Source organism: Carassius gibelio, chromosome B23, assembly GCF_023724105.1.
Source record: "Carassius gibelio isolate Cgi1373 ecotype wild population from Czech Republic chromosome B23, carGib1.2-hapl.c, whole genome shotgun sequence".
Lineage (NCBI taxonomy): Eukaryota > Metazoa > Chordata > Actinopteri > Cypriniformes > Cyprinidae > Carassius > Carassius gibelio.
In genome coordinates this window covers 14,440,241-14,454,137 of record NC_068418.1, presented here as the reverse complement: position 1 = coordinate 14,454,137, position 13,897 = coordinate 14,440,241, and the positions used below count along the sequence as shown (strand labels likewise).

The 13,897-nt window shown below is 36.1% G+C and overlaps 1 protein-coding gene across 5 annotated transcripts; it reads left to right on the top strand.

The window, feature by feature from the left end:
• Nucleotides 1–6,574: 6,574 nt before the first annotated feature.
• On the top strand, nucleotides 6,575–8,099 carry LOC128012022 (uncharacterized). 5 transcript variants are annotated; one of them, XR_008182688.1, is made up of 3 exons: nucleotides 6,575–6,862; nucleotides 6,931–6,991; nucleotides 7,282–8,099. XR_008182688.1 is itself a non-coding variant. In XM_052594935.1 (3 exons), exons 1-3 carry the CDS (start codon nucleotides 6,650–6,652, stop codon nucleotides 7,708–7,710), a joined length of 507 nt encoding a protein of 168 aa, XP_052450895.1. In that variant the 5' UTR covers nucleotides 6,575–6,649; the 3' UTR covers nucleotides 7,711–8,099. The 5 variants fall into 5 exon arrangements, 4 of the variants coding, with proteins under 4 accessions (XP_052450895.1, XP_052450894.1, XP_052450893.1 ...); XM_052594935.1 differs by having other exon boundaries at nucleotides 6,916–6,991; nucleotides 7,493–8,099; XM_052594934.1 differs by having other exon boundaries at nucleotides 6,916–6,991; nucleotides 7,484–8,099.
• The last annotated feature ends 5,798 nt before the right edge of the window (nucleotides 8,100–13,897 follow it).

Below are 13,897 nucleotides of genomic sequence, written 5' to 3'. Positions count from 1 at the left end.
TACAAATATGTGGACATGAAATGTTGAGATTCATAATGTTCATAAATGTTACCCATAGCCATTACAAGTAACACAAGTTATGGAGTCAGATTACTTTTTAAGTAACCAGTAAAATAATGCATTATTTTTTTAAATAATGTCTGAATGTCTGAGTTACTTTTTCCAAATAAGCAATGCCAGTTACTTTGTTCCCATGTCTTGACCGACAGCTCTCGTGTTGCCATGTTAGTAGAAAAGCAAGTGCAGAGGCTTTGTGCATGCTGTATTTTGCATGCTGTGACTAAATATGAACTTGTATTTACTCATGTCACCTGCACAAAAACAGATTCAGTATTCCTCGAAATGAATAGAAACATTCAAATGCAAACTCAGAATATTATACAAACCTGCAATAATTAAATATGTTAAATAAGACAAATACAATTTATGTATGTAATCTCATTTTATTAACCAATGTCTTTGCTACTGACCTTCAATGATCCACATTTCATTTTTGTTTATTGCTAAATAGTGTTGAACTTTCACCTCCTGTGTCATATTCTTCATGCAGTTTGTTTGAGATGTGCCTTCTGCTGTACAGAGATGAATTTAATTTTCCTTCAGCCTGAGGCATATTCATTACACCTTTTTTAGTGAAAGTGAAGTTACATTCAGCCAAGTATGGTGACCCATACTCAGAATTTGTGCTCTGCATTTAACCCATCCGAAATGCACACACACAGAGCAGTGAACACACACACACACACACACACACACACAGACTGTGAGCACACACCCGGAGCAGTGGGCAGCCATTTATGCTGCGGCGCCCGGGGAGCAGTTGGGGGTTCGATGCCTTGCTCAAGGGCACCTAAGTCATGGTATTGAAGAATTTGTGAAAGGGCTTTTACATTTGTAAAATATTAACTTTCTATATTATATATAGAAACACTGCCCATAACTACATTAACTTAAAGCTTAAAGTCCTTTAAAATTAATCCTTTGAGCTAATTTCCACTACAAACGATAACAGACACAAGATGGTGCAAGTTGTGTTTGTATGAAACAAGAGCATATTTGAAGAGCAACGAACATTGTGTCTGTAAAAGAAAATATGTTCTGTGAAGTATGAATCACTGTATCTGAGTATGCCTATTTCCCTACTATATAGAAGGTGGTGAAAAACAACATATTATTTATAAAATAGAAGGTGAAAAGTCCCTGGATGACCTACTTTACTGGATTTCATTCATATGACACATTCATACTATGTAGAATACAAGGGTCATAAAGTTTGTTCCTCATGAATGTAGTAGTCCTTCATTCTCAGACAGTATACAATTTCAGATTCTTTAAAATGGAAAGATATCACCCACTGTGGCTCTACCATGAAAGCTGGCTCGGCTCGGTGTTCATCTTCAGTTCTCTCTTCACAGCAGTTCAGTCAGTGTACTGTTTGAGTAAATGAATTACTCCGGGATATTGGTTTGTTTTAACTCAGAGGGAGTCTCAGCCACATTAAAAAAGTTAACAGCTTAAGTCATTTGTGGATTAATGCGTATTGGAGACACCGACCAGATTCAAATGATTCAGTTTGATTTGGTGAACTGGTTCAAAAAGATCCGGTTACATCAAATGATTCGTTCGCGAACCGGATTTCACAAACTGCTTTGTTTTAAACTCTCTCACACAGACACGGAAGAGAAGACAATGCTGAATAAAGTCATAGTTTTTGTTTTTTTGGACCAAAATGTATTTTCAATGCTTCAAAAAATTCTAACTGACCCTCTGATGTCACATGGACTACTTTGATGATGTTTTTCTTACCTTTCTGGACAATAGTATAGCTCTCGGACTAAATCTAAAATATCTTAAACTGTGTTCCAAAGATAAACGGAGGTCTTACGGGTTTGGAAAGACATGAGGGTGAGTTATTAATAACATAATTATGATTTTTTGACGAACTAACCCTTTAATTGCTAACCTCATTCTTAAATGTAAAAATTCTTTTTTGGAATCCATGGTTCCATGAAGAAACTATAACATCCATGGAACCTTTCCATTACACAAAAAGTTATTTATATTACAAAGTTCTTCACACTAATAAAAATACGTTTCTTTAAGAACTGGACACTATGATTCTTCTATGGAATAACTGCAAACCACTATCATGTGTCTTGAAAACTAATCACACGATGTCACTGAACTGCTGTCAGCGTTGGACAACCGTTAAACAAATCATTGCAATTTTGCATGGACTAGGCCTTCAAAGCTTCTAAAAACAGCTTCATTAAATACTATTGAAGCTTTATAGTCAGTCCATATGAATGGAAGTCTGCTGCTTTTTTCCTTCCTACATGTGTTTATATTTTCTTCGATATGACAGCAGAAGGAGTGACCTTGTCAGACTCTTAAGGCTCGTTGTCATTACCCTTCCAAGCCTTATCCGGTTTCTCCTAATAATCCTCTGACTGCTAGAGTTTCGTAGGCTTTACAAAAATATCTACTCCATGGACAAGTCTTAGCAGATAGTCTTGATCCACATGCTTAACACACCCAGCACTTATAAACACTAAGATGTAACTAAACTTGCAATACAGTAAAATTAAAGTCATGATGTGTAAAGATGTAATAGCCAAATGTAGACTTATGTCATGGTCACAGTTAAAGCCAAAAACCTGTCTGAAGGTATCAGACACACGTTTTTCTATATGAAATCAGAAAGAATGAAGTGATTTAGAGTCAGATGTGGCCAATGAAGTAGTCAGCGTAGTTGGCAAAGTCATTATGGGGAAAAAATAACAACTGAAATATGATTCCCATATTCATATGTTCACAAATAGGCCTACATTTTTTCTAATCCCCGATTCTTCAGAATGACATTAATTATCTGAATAAAGGTAAGTATCATTGAGCTAATTCAGGAGCGATGCCTTTGGCAAGAAATAAATGAAAGCCACATTTCTTTCCAGTGAAAGCCCACTTATCCTCATTGCAGTTGCCTGGTTCATAAGGAAGGCCGTACATTATGTTATCATCATGCAGTTATCTTTTTATTATTTATATATTATTAACTCAATTTGACTAACTGAAGGCCAGGCATCAGAAAAACGTTTTTCTGTGAAATTTGAAAGACAAAAAACGTAGAGCCAGATGGGGTCAAAGCAGTCAATGTTCACTATATAAAACAAAAATTCAAAGTTAGAAATAAAAAAGACATTATTGGAGTAGATTTTACCAGAAAATACAATCTTAGTCTTCATACTTTCAAATTTCACATTTAATTCAATGCAGTACTTAGACTAGAAATTTCAGATTGAAAATTATAAGAATAAATAGTTTTTTCACTATATATATATATATATATATATATATATATATATATATATATATATATATATATATATATATATTCACTATTTCTCACATTATTTCACAGTATTTTCAATATAATTCAGAAAATGGTAGTAAAATATGACAAGAACTCAGAGTTCAAGAAAGATATAGATATGTAATATGTAGAAAGATATGTAATGGATTACAATCAAAATTATTCTGATGTTAAATGTAAGTACTTAATTAGATAATACCAATTTAGGTCAACCAATTATAAAGCCTTGCTTAATTTTGTTCAGCCTAAGGTATAAAAAGGCCCCTAGCAATAAAAAATAAATAAAATAAACCCCTTATTCAAAACATGGTCATATCAAAGTGTCTAATACATTTTTGATCTCAAATTTAACTGATAGTCTACTGTATGAAGAAATTCTGGGGTATATGTTACAATACACTTTAGTTAGCAATCCTCACTTACATTTCTGAACTGTAAAAACATATATATATAGGTGCATCTAAATAAAGTAGAATATTGTGAATATTTTTTAACCTTATTTCAAAAAGTGAACCTTTTATATATTATAGATTAATTAATGTAAAGTAAAACAATTTTTTTTTACGTTTTATAATTTTTTTTTTTTATCTTGATCAAGGCCGGAACTAAAATATTATTATTATTATCCATATAGCTTATGAACAGTGGCTTGCACAGGTGGTTCCATTTAAAAGTGCTAAAGTGACGCTAAAGTGACCTTTCGGTAAAATTTACTTTTATCTGAAAAGAGGACTTTGGACCACTGAGCAACAGTCCAGTTCTTTTTCTCCATAGCCAAGGTAAGATGCCTCTGTTTCTGTTTCAGAAGTGGCTTGGTAGCCCTTTTCCTGAAGACGTCTGAGTGAGGTGACTCTCGATGCACTGACTCCAGCTTCAGTCCACTGCTTGTTAAGCTCTCACAAGTATTTGAACTGGCTTTGCTTGACATTATTCTCAAACTTGTGTTCATCCCTGTTGCTTGTGCCCCTTTTCCTAAACAATTTCATCCTTTCAGTAAATTCTTTCTTTTAATATGCTTTGATACAGCACTCTGTGAACAGCCAGTCCTTTCATTAATGACCTTCAGTGACTAAGCCTCTTTGTGGAGTCAGCAGTCTTCCCCATTATTGTAGTTTCAAAGAACAAGAGATACCTGGAATTTATACTGTAGGGATGGTCATTTAATGAAACTCAAATGAAAATATTGAAATACTGGATTTTTTACCTTCATTAGCTGTAATCTTCTAATAATCAAAATTAAACAACAACAAAAAATACATTCAGTATAATAATTTAATTGTGTTATTCCCTTTATTCATATGATTATTTACAATAAAATCTAAGCCATTTATATTCCAATTTAATTGATTCATACGTTGATTCACTATTTATATTATATTATATTTATATCTGTTTATATCTATTATATCAGTTACCAGACAAATCTGGTATTTTTTGACAGGATCTAACAGAACAAACAAGTATGCTTCCAATAATCATCAGTTCATATATAGTCCTACATTTCACCAAAAAAAAAAAAAAAAAAAAAAAAAAAAAAATTATATTAATTAAAAATTTCCAAAAACGTATGAGGATGACTTAAAGCATCAGAATGGCTGCTTACTCATTATGTATAGCTTTACATAAATGAACAAATCACTCAGGGCAGAGTGAGTGTCCTGTCATCACAGTTTCTAATCCAGCCCCCATCCAGTACCACACATGAGCGTGAACTGGTGGGGCTGCTGCACATAGGCTCAGTTAACAAGCATTTATTCTTCATGAGTGCCTTATGTCACCCCAAGCTCTCCAAGACGCTTAAGCAGAGGTAAGTGACAGCAGCAACTGTCAACCTCTCGTTCCAGCCGCTCTGCCCAGCACTCCTCCTTTTTTCTTCACTCTATTCTTGGACATTCTTAAGCACAGCAGCTGAATCTCGGGAGAACAACTAGATGTGTAGCAAGCTAAATAAGGAGAAAGCAGTGAACGCCCTGCTCTTGTCCTGCCCTTCAATCATGAGTGAAAAATGAGCCAGTCGATATGTTTCAATAGTCGATAGGCCTAATTATGTATCAATAGCCTATACTTTGAACCACATGATTTGGTTTATCAATTGTCTACACAAGATGTGATAAATCAGTGTTGCTTTTATGCTTTTTCCATAGTTTTCTGTACATGCAGAAAAAAAATCCAATCAGCTTAGTGAGTAGCGTGTGCTGTCAATCACAACCCAAGGATATAAAACAATCGCTTACATCAACTCTCCCTGCATCCTTTCACCGCCATAAATTCACTCTATTTTTAATCACATTCATTAGCATTTTTTCTTCCTTCATTAATGTGCTTCTGTTAGTCGCAAGAACGAAACAAAGACAACATGAAATGGTTACTCACAGAAGTTGTTAATTATAATTTTTTTTATAGCCTAGTTCACCTCAAACGTCATGCAAATGAAATCGAATAACAGATATACATTTTATTACATTTGCGGGATATCTGAATTGATATGACTTTATAAAGTTGTTAACTTGCACATAAATATATTACAAAACCGTTGCGAATCTCATTTTATGGCAATTCTGACTGAAACGCCATGATACGAAAATCATCAAAAACAGTTGCTTTTAATTTAGGCTACACTTTTGTTGTGATTGGAGTGAAATTGAACTGGAGAATGTAATGAGTGTAGCCTACTTCACTTACTTTGTATTTATTGTAAACCTGAATTTTGGGAAAAACATGCTATATATAGCTACTTTAATTGCACTAATCACCCTTTCAGGTCATTTAGTTTTCATTATGTAGGGTATTCAAGAGAATGTAAGCTATCTATTTTAATCAAATGATTATTTGATTAGCCTACATGATTATTTGATAAACAAATGAAATCATTGATTATTCTAATCGCTTATATGTTGATTTAATATTAAACATTTTAAATGAATTTAGAAGGAAATTACTTTTAAAAAAATGTCTTCAGTTTTATACAAACGCATATTGTCCATTACAATGAATAGCCTACCATTAAGAAACATTTTTTATTTATTTTTTTTCATTTTACTTTATTTTAAATTGGGAAAGCAACAATCCTTGATTAAACCAAACCAATACTCATCGGCGGTTTTAACAGTTAAACAGTCTTAATGAACAATCGACTCGAACTCTTTCAGCTGGTTATTTTTACGCGGATATGCTTCTTTGAATGACTTTAAGCTCCACCTTCATTCAAGTCACTCACCTGTCTGCATCTTTTCTGGAGACACATCGCGTGCAGGCGAAACAAATGCAAACATCATCCACATGCGTCGTCAAACTCCCGAAGTTGTCATAAAAGCGCTCGTCGTCGCCCAAATGCGTTTCCCACGTGCTTTATCATGTTTCATGCTGTGGAGTGCAGTCAACGCGTGTCCGACTCCCAGCCAGGACGCCAACATCACTTCAGACGCCCTCCAGCTGCTGGACCAGGGACGCTGCCTCTTCAGATCCATCCTGCCGTCAGATACAGCTGTGCAGGTACTGGTGTGTGTCTTTGTGCTGATGACCATCATCTCACTTCTCATCAACAGCTACACTCTGTTCAGTCTTGGCAGTTCAGAAGACTTATCCTGGGAGCCACGCTTTGCTCTGCTGAAGAACCTCATAGTAAGTGATGTCCTACTCATTGTAACCCAAGGTCCAACGGTGGCATACTGTCTGCTACAAAAGACCACTCTTCTGTATGGTGCTTGGTGCATCACTCAGTTCTTTATTAACACTGTTTGTGTTTTCTGCACTCTGTTTACCATCACCTGCATGGCTTTGGAGCGTTACCTGTATGTTTGCAAGGCCATCTACTACCTTGTTGTACTAACCACCAAGCGTCTTCACTTAATAGTCGGGCTCACGTGGCTTATTTCACTATCCTTATCGTCGGTGATCACTCTTTTGCTCAGTTTAGGGCACGAGAGCTCATTGTTGGGGAAACCCATAACGGGACTCCTTTGTGAGCCGGACACCTTGGAGGCCCACCTTGGCTTTCCACGGGGCTCTGCTGTGTTTCGAAAAGTGTCTGGGCTTGTGGTGACACTGCTTTGCATCTGTTCCTACTCATTCTCGTACCTGCGCATGTATCAGGAGGCGCGTAACGCTGTTCAGCCATTCCAGCAGGTCAATCAGAGGGCACACAAAACAGTGATGTTCTACTGCTCCATGCTGCTGCTTCAGCTGCTCCCCATCTTTCTGAAGATAGTCTCAGATGCCCTGTGGGAATTCGAGGGCAACATGGCAATGGTCCGTTCGCAGGATTACCCTGGAGACTGGATGTCAGCAGGGGCTCTACACATCATGCTGCTGGTGATGCTTCAGGTGCCTCCTTGCATTAATCCACTCATCTACGGTCTGCGCAACAGAGAAGTGAGGGAAACTCTGCCCAGGCTGCTGTGGTGGAGGAGGGACAACCGCTAGATCAGACCGATATTCAAGATGAATTTTCAGTTACCTGGCAACATTTTGAAGAAACAGAGGACAAAAGAATAGAAGAGTGTGGTTTTCATGGTTTATTGTGGGATTATAATAATGCACAATATAAAACTTTAATGCAAGATATTTTGAATGTAAAACAGTAAATCTTGACTCAAATGTAATGTGCCTTTTGTTCATAAAACATGCCTTTACCTGTGTTTCTATACAATGTTGTTTCTATATTAATATAATTCAGTAACACCTTACATATAGGTTCAAATTGTTTAGTGCATTATGAACTAACCGCATTTATTTATGTAGGTATGTGTTAATTTATAAATATATTGTTCATCCATAAAAACTGAAATTATTAAACTGATGCATAAAAACTTTTTACTTAGTTTATATATAACCTTGTAACCTTATGCACATATCCCTAAAGCTGTGAAATATAATTATGTTAACATTCTTAATGATACTTGCAAATAATGCAGATGCACTGTAAAGAGGCATAGCAGAAATGAGTAAATGTGAAACAACTGTGTGTCAGTATAACATATATCAGCATTTAATTGCAGACTAATACTGTAGCTTAATACTTACAATGGAAAATAACATATATGTAGAAAAGACAAAAAAAGGGGATTGTGTTTTAATAGCTACATTTGATTAATTCATATTTGTTTGATTATTTATTGTGACCAAAATGTAACTTTCATTTATTTTGTTGATGCTCAATTATGCATTATAAAGACACTTGATTGTTTACACTCTCATTGGTTTTGTTGTAATTTGAGAATTTAAACTTAATGTGCAAAATTAATGTATCTGTGAGATATCATGACATAATTATTTGGTCCAAAATAATAAAAATAATTGATTATACTTCATGGTGTCTCCATAGAAATGTCTGATACCTGCACTTTTTGGAAATGGTATCAAATCCTCAGATCAAACACTCAGATCACCTTAAAAATACCACAACTTTGCATTTTAAGCACCACTCACATTTTCTTCAGAAAATCTGTTTTTAATTTAACCTAATGGAACATGGAGCATTAATGCAATACTTGACACTTTTTAAAACCTGCAATCTCAAAATGTGATCAGTCTGTCCTAATATTGTTATCAATCATGCAACTCACATTTTGGTCTTGGAAAAGTGCTTTTACCAATTAATAGAATTCAAAGTTGATTTAAATAAAAGAATATTTTAAATGGCTAAATAAGTGTGAGAAAATGTCAAAAAATTCAAATGAGGGTGAAATGTTTATATAAACTGAAAGTTCATTATCATGTGTAAAAACTAGTGGCAAAACCACTTTTTTTTTTTTTCTCCTACATGCTTCCAAAATACCCCAACCATAACTTACTCTTATAAAAATGCAAAAACAGTAATTGTTGTACAGTGTGACAAAAAATATGATATATTGATGTGCACTTGCCCAGAAGCCACATCTGTACACCATCTAGCCTTAACCCTTTTCATTTTTGTATGGAGGTACAGTACTCTCTAATCCGACCAGTCTTGCTTAAACGCTGTAAATAATTATTGGTGAGCTCCCTCTAGTGATTAAACAGAGTGACCTTTTTCTTTTGCATTTTAGTCACTGTTCAGGTTATTTAAAGGCCAGTTGTTTAGGGCCTTTTAATTATAAGATGAACACTTACAATAATAGTACATTTTGGGTTTATATACAGAGAAACGGTAATATACGCTAAAAATCTATTCATAAATAAAAATAATTGTCCATGGAAAACTCATTCTGAATTAAATGAAACCAACAAGAGAAAATAAGCTTGTAGTGATCCAAAGTTCTTCCTCTCAGGTGCAGAAAGACAAAAGAATGAGGAAATGATTAGTTGTTGTGCAATCAGTCACTGCACATTGATGTATTATAGGGAAAGTGAACTGTAGCTCACACACAAGCCACAGAAACTGATCTAAAACCAAAGACATGTATGAGTGCAATTTTCTAAACCATTATAATCATACAACACAAGTTGTCATTCAGCTGGAATTGTAAACATGTTGTAAAACAACATTTTGTGAGGATTATAGCACTTAGTCTGTAGATTCTCTTGGCTTTAGCAGAAGAATAAGAGCAAGGCTCAAAAATGATACATTGGCAGATCCAGTTTGTGTGTTGCAAAACCTTTATAGTCATCTCCTGTACCTCAAACTAAAACTGTAAAAATATATATATGTATGAAGAGTTCAGATGCCATTTGAAATTTTCATCTAAAATTAGGATTTTTATCAGGCCCCTATGTTTATGATCAGTATTTTCACTTTAATAGCCTGGAAAAGGACCTGCACATTGCCATTAAAGTAAAATGACTCACCCTAAGCATATGGAGCTTAATAAAAATCCTAATTTTAGATGAAAATTTCAGATGGCATTTAGAGGCTTTTGCATCTGAACTCTTCATATATATATATATATATAACATGTTCAGTATGTATATATAAGATTTTTGGTTTAAATTAGACAAGAATGATACAACTTGCTACCACAAAAAACGGGCATCGCCAAATTTCAATTTACACTTACACTAAGGTTCACATTTAATTATTTAAATAATAGCTTACTGATTAAATAGCAGTAAGAGAGAGTGGGAGTAAGATATAGCAGTGTTAAGTTGAGCTGCCCTGTGTACCTTCTAAACTGTGTAAACAATTTTTTTTGTGATATTATTTAGTAAGTCATTATCATACTGTATTTAGCTGCACCTAGTCTGTAAGTCAGAGAAACACAAAATCAACATTTAAAAAAATACAATGTAATGTTAGTCATCTACATAAAATGTGGCCACATAAAAACACACACAAGGACATGCACACATAAAAAAAATAAATATAAATTTCATATACATTGGCAGTTTACCACCAAATAAAAAACACTAGCACTATGATTTTTTTTTTAATACACTAAAGAAAATATTTAATCTCACAAAGATGGGGAAAGATGAGGAAGCAACATTAACATGGCTGGAAAGTAAAATAGTCTCATTAAGACTAACTGTACATTGGTTTTATTTCTTTATTTCTCGTGTGAAAATGTGTAGAAATAGTGCATATTACATTCGTTTCTTTCTTTGAATTCCATACATTTTGGCCACTTTTACTTTGCTTAATATCCAAACAACTGCATAGCAACACGCTATGCACTGCACGAAAAAATAAAATTAGTTACAGTTGAATGTGCTCATGTTAACTTCCATTCCAGCATCCATGGAGAACAAATGGGATGCACATCAACAACAGGAACCTTGCTCAGATAACAGCCTTGTATTCATTTGCAAATTGCCAGTCAGGGAAGGTTTTCAGGTCCAGGAGCCCTTTCAGATCAACGACCAGCAAGGTTAACTTCAACAGAAACTCTCAGGGACTCTTATTATAATAGTTCAAGCTTTTCACCGTGACCTCCTCAAGATCTTCTGGGAATCTTGCCAAAGGAGGATTGGTCATTCGAAGGATGGTCAATTGATTATACGCTCCATGTGTGTGGCAGGACTGGAGACTTCCAGCTCTCTGACCACCTGTGGGTCAAGCACTGCCTTGAAAACATGCTGGAGCTTCATCTCTCAGTGGGAGCCATCTCATCCCTTACAGAAAACACAGTAAGTAAAGAGTACTGGCCACTGGAAGCCACCATAATAGATGGCAGAAAGGCTGTGTCATAAATTTTTTCAACTTCAAAAGAGGTTATTGACCACAGATCCTGTATGTTGGATCGCTACAGCTTTCCCAATGTCCTGTCACATGGCAAGAGCTCTTCTGGTAGAGGTACATCTCCTGTTTCTGACTCTTCAACACTGGACCTCTCTGGAGCAAACAGATTGGACACATTTTTTTCTGTTATTTGCAGAGTGAGGTGGCAGGGTGTCAATCTTTTCACCAGCGTATGGCGGTCACCGGCACCTGTACACCATTCCCTCATCAGTTCACCACCACATAAAAGCACACACCTGTGAAACTGTTCAAAATTTCTTGGTAAATGGTTGCAGTGACACAAAACACAATGGACCAACACCAGCATATAACATTGCACCCCAAATAATCACAGACTGTGGAAACTCAACACTTGGGCTTAACACTGGCTACAGCAATTTGGGCTATGAGCTTCTTCACCCTTCCTCCAGATTCTAGGACCTTGGTTTCCAAATGAAATACAAAACTTGCTTTTATCTAAAAAAGAGGACTTTGGACCACAATCCAGTTTTTCTTCTCCTTAGCTCAGGTAAGACGCCTCAGTCCATTCCTTGTGAAGTTCACTCAAACTCTTGAATCAATTTTGCTTGACAATCCTCTTAAGGCTGCAGTTCTCTCGGTTGGTTGTGCATCTTTTTCTTTTACACTTTTTCCTTTCCAAGCATGCACTCAACTTTCTGTTAATATGCTTGGATACAGCACTCTCTGAACAGCCAGCTTCTCTGGCAATGAATGTTTGTGGCTTACTTTCCTTGTGAAGGGTGTCTTCTGGACAGCTGTCAGTTCAGCAGTCTTCCCCATGATTGTGTAGCCTAGTGAACCAAAATGAGAGACCATTTGGAAGGTTCAGGAACCCTTTGCAGGTGTTTGGGTTGACTGGCATGTCACCATATTCTAATTTGTTGAGATGGTAAATTGGTGGGTTTTTGTTAAATGTGAGCCAAAATCATCACAATTAAAATGGTTAGATGGTCTAATGGTTAGAGGGTTGGACTCCCAATCGAAGGGTTGTGGGTTCTAGTCTCGGGCCGGACGGAATTGTGGGTGGGGGGAATGCATGTACAGTACTCTCTCCACCTTCAATACCACGACTTAGGTGCCCTTGAGCAAGGCATTGAACCCCCAACTGCTCCCCGGGCGCTGCAGCATAAATGGCTGCTCACAGTGTGTGTGTGTGTTCACTGCTCTGTGTGTGTGCATTTCGGATGCAGAGCACAAATTCTGAGTATGGGTCACCATTCTTGGCTGAATGTCACTTCACTTAAAGAACTAAAGACTTAAACTACTTCAGTCTGTGTACATTGAATTTATTTAATACACGAGTTTCATATTTTCAGTTGAATTACTGAAATAAATGAACTTTTCTCTGACATTATAATTTATTGAGATACACCTGTACTCACACTAATATCATTCCAAACTACATTTTCTGATTTCTTTTGCTAAGCTGGATACAAAAGGAGATGTTTGTCAGGATTTGTTATGCTGCTATATGCCATGAAAGTGTGAAGGAGCTGACAAATTCCTAAAAGGACAAAAAGCACCGTAAAAGCACCGTAAATGTACCACAGAAGGTACTGTAAGTAATAAGTATGACACACCAGGAAATTAGATCTTGTATCATGTTCTCATGCGAGTACCATCCTGCTATTTACAGTGGTTGCCTTTAGAGGGCACCCTGGCCCATATTCACCTCACATGCACTGGGTCATGAGACAACAGACCTAAAAACACGTTGCTTGTAAACAAAAGACTCTGAGATAAAACAGTAGTTTTGGTTAACAGTACTAAAAATAGGACATAAAACGTGACATTCCCTGCACAAAGGCCGTGTTGTAGAGTCGTTCTGGTTGTTGGTGAGAGAAAGGAGGGGTGTTTTGTGGGTGTAGGGGTGTTTCCAAAGCCAGCAGTTTGGGGGGTATGGGCGGGGGGCTGTCAAGTCTGTCTGAGAGACTGTTTCCAGACAGACAAGCCTCCATGCTTCTCTTAGCTTCTCGTCTCTCATCCATTGCATTCTCACATCATGCTGTTCTTCATTCACTCTTTTCCTTTTTCGAGTTATTTTCTGGTATTTTTAAATTTCTAATTTAATCAAGTTTTGTCTTTAAAACAGCTCAGCATTCATTTATTTCATTCTTCCTCAATTCCTTCCACACACACAAAAAAAAAAACACACACACACGTTTTTGCAAAGACGGCATCACTGTGTTTCTGACAAGGATGAGCACATGGTCGTCCCACACACTGGGTGAGTGTCTTTTTTGGGACTGTCCGTTCTTCACTATAAGAGCTCTACAAACTCTCATAGCACTTTATCTAAAGGTAAGATTAGGTTTTTTTTTTTAGAATAGACTGAACATTGTTATCATTTATACATTTTTTCATAGTTGGTC

Coding starts and splice junctions, on each gene's coding strand:
- LOC128012022 (XM_052594932.1), top strand. CDS start 6,650: ATGCGTCGTCAAACTCCCGAAGTTGTCATAAAAGCGCTCGTCGTCGCC. Junction 6,992..7,483: donor CTCTGCTGAAGAACCTCATA/GTAAGTGATGTC, acceptor AACGCTGTTCAG/CCATTCCAGCAGGTCAATCA.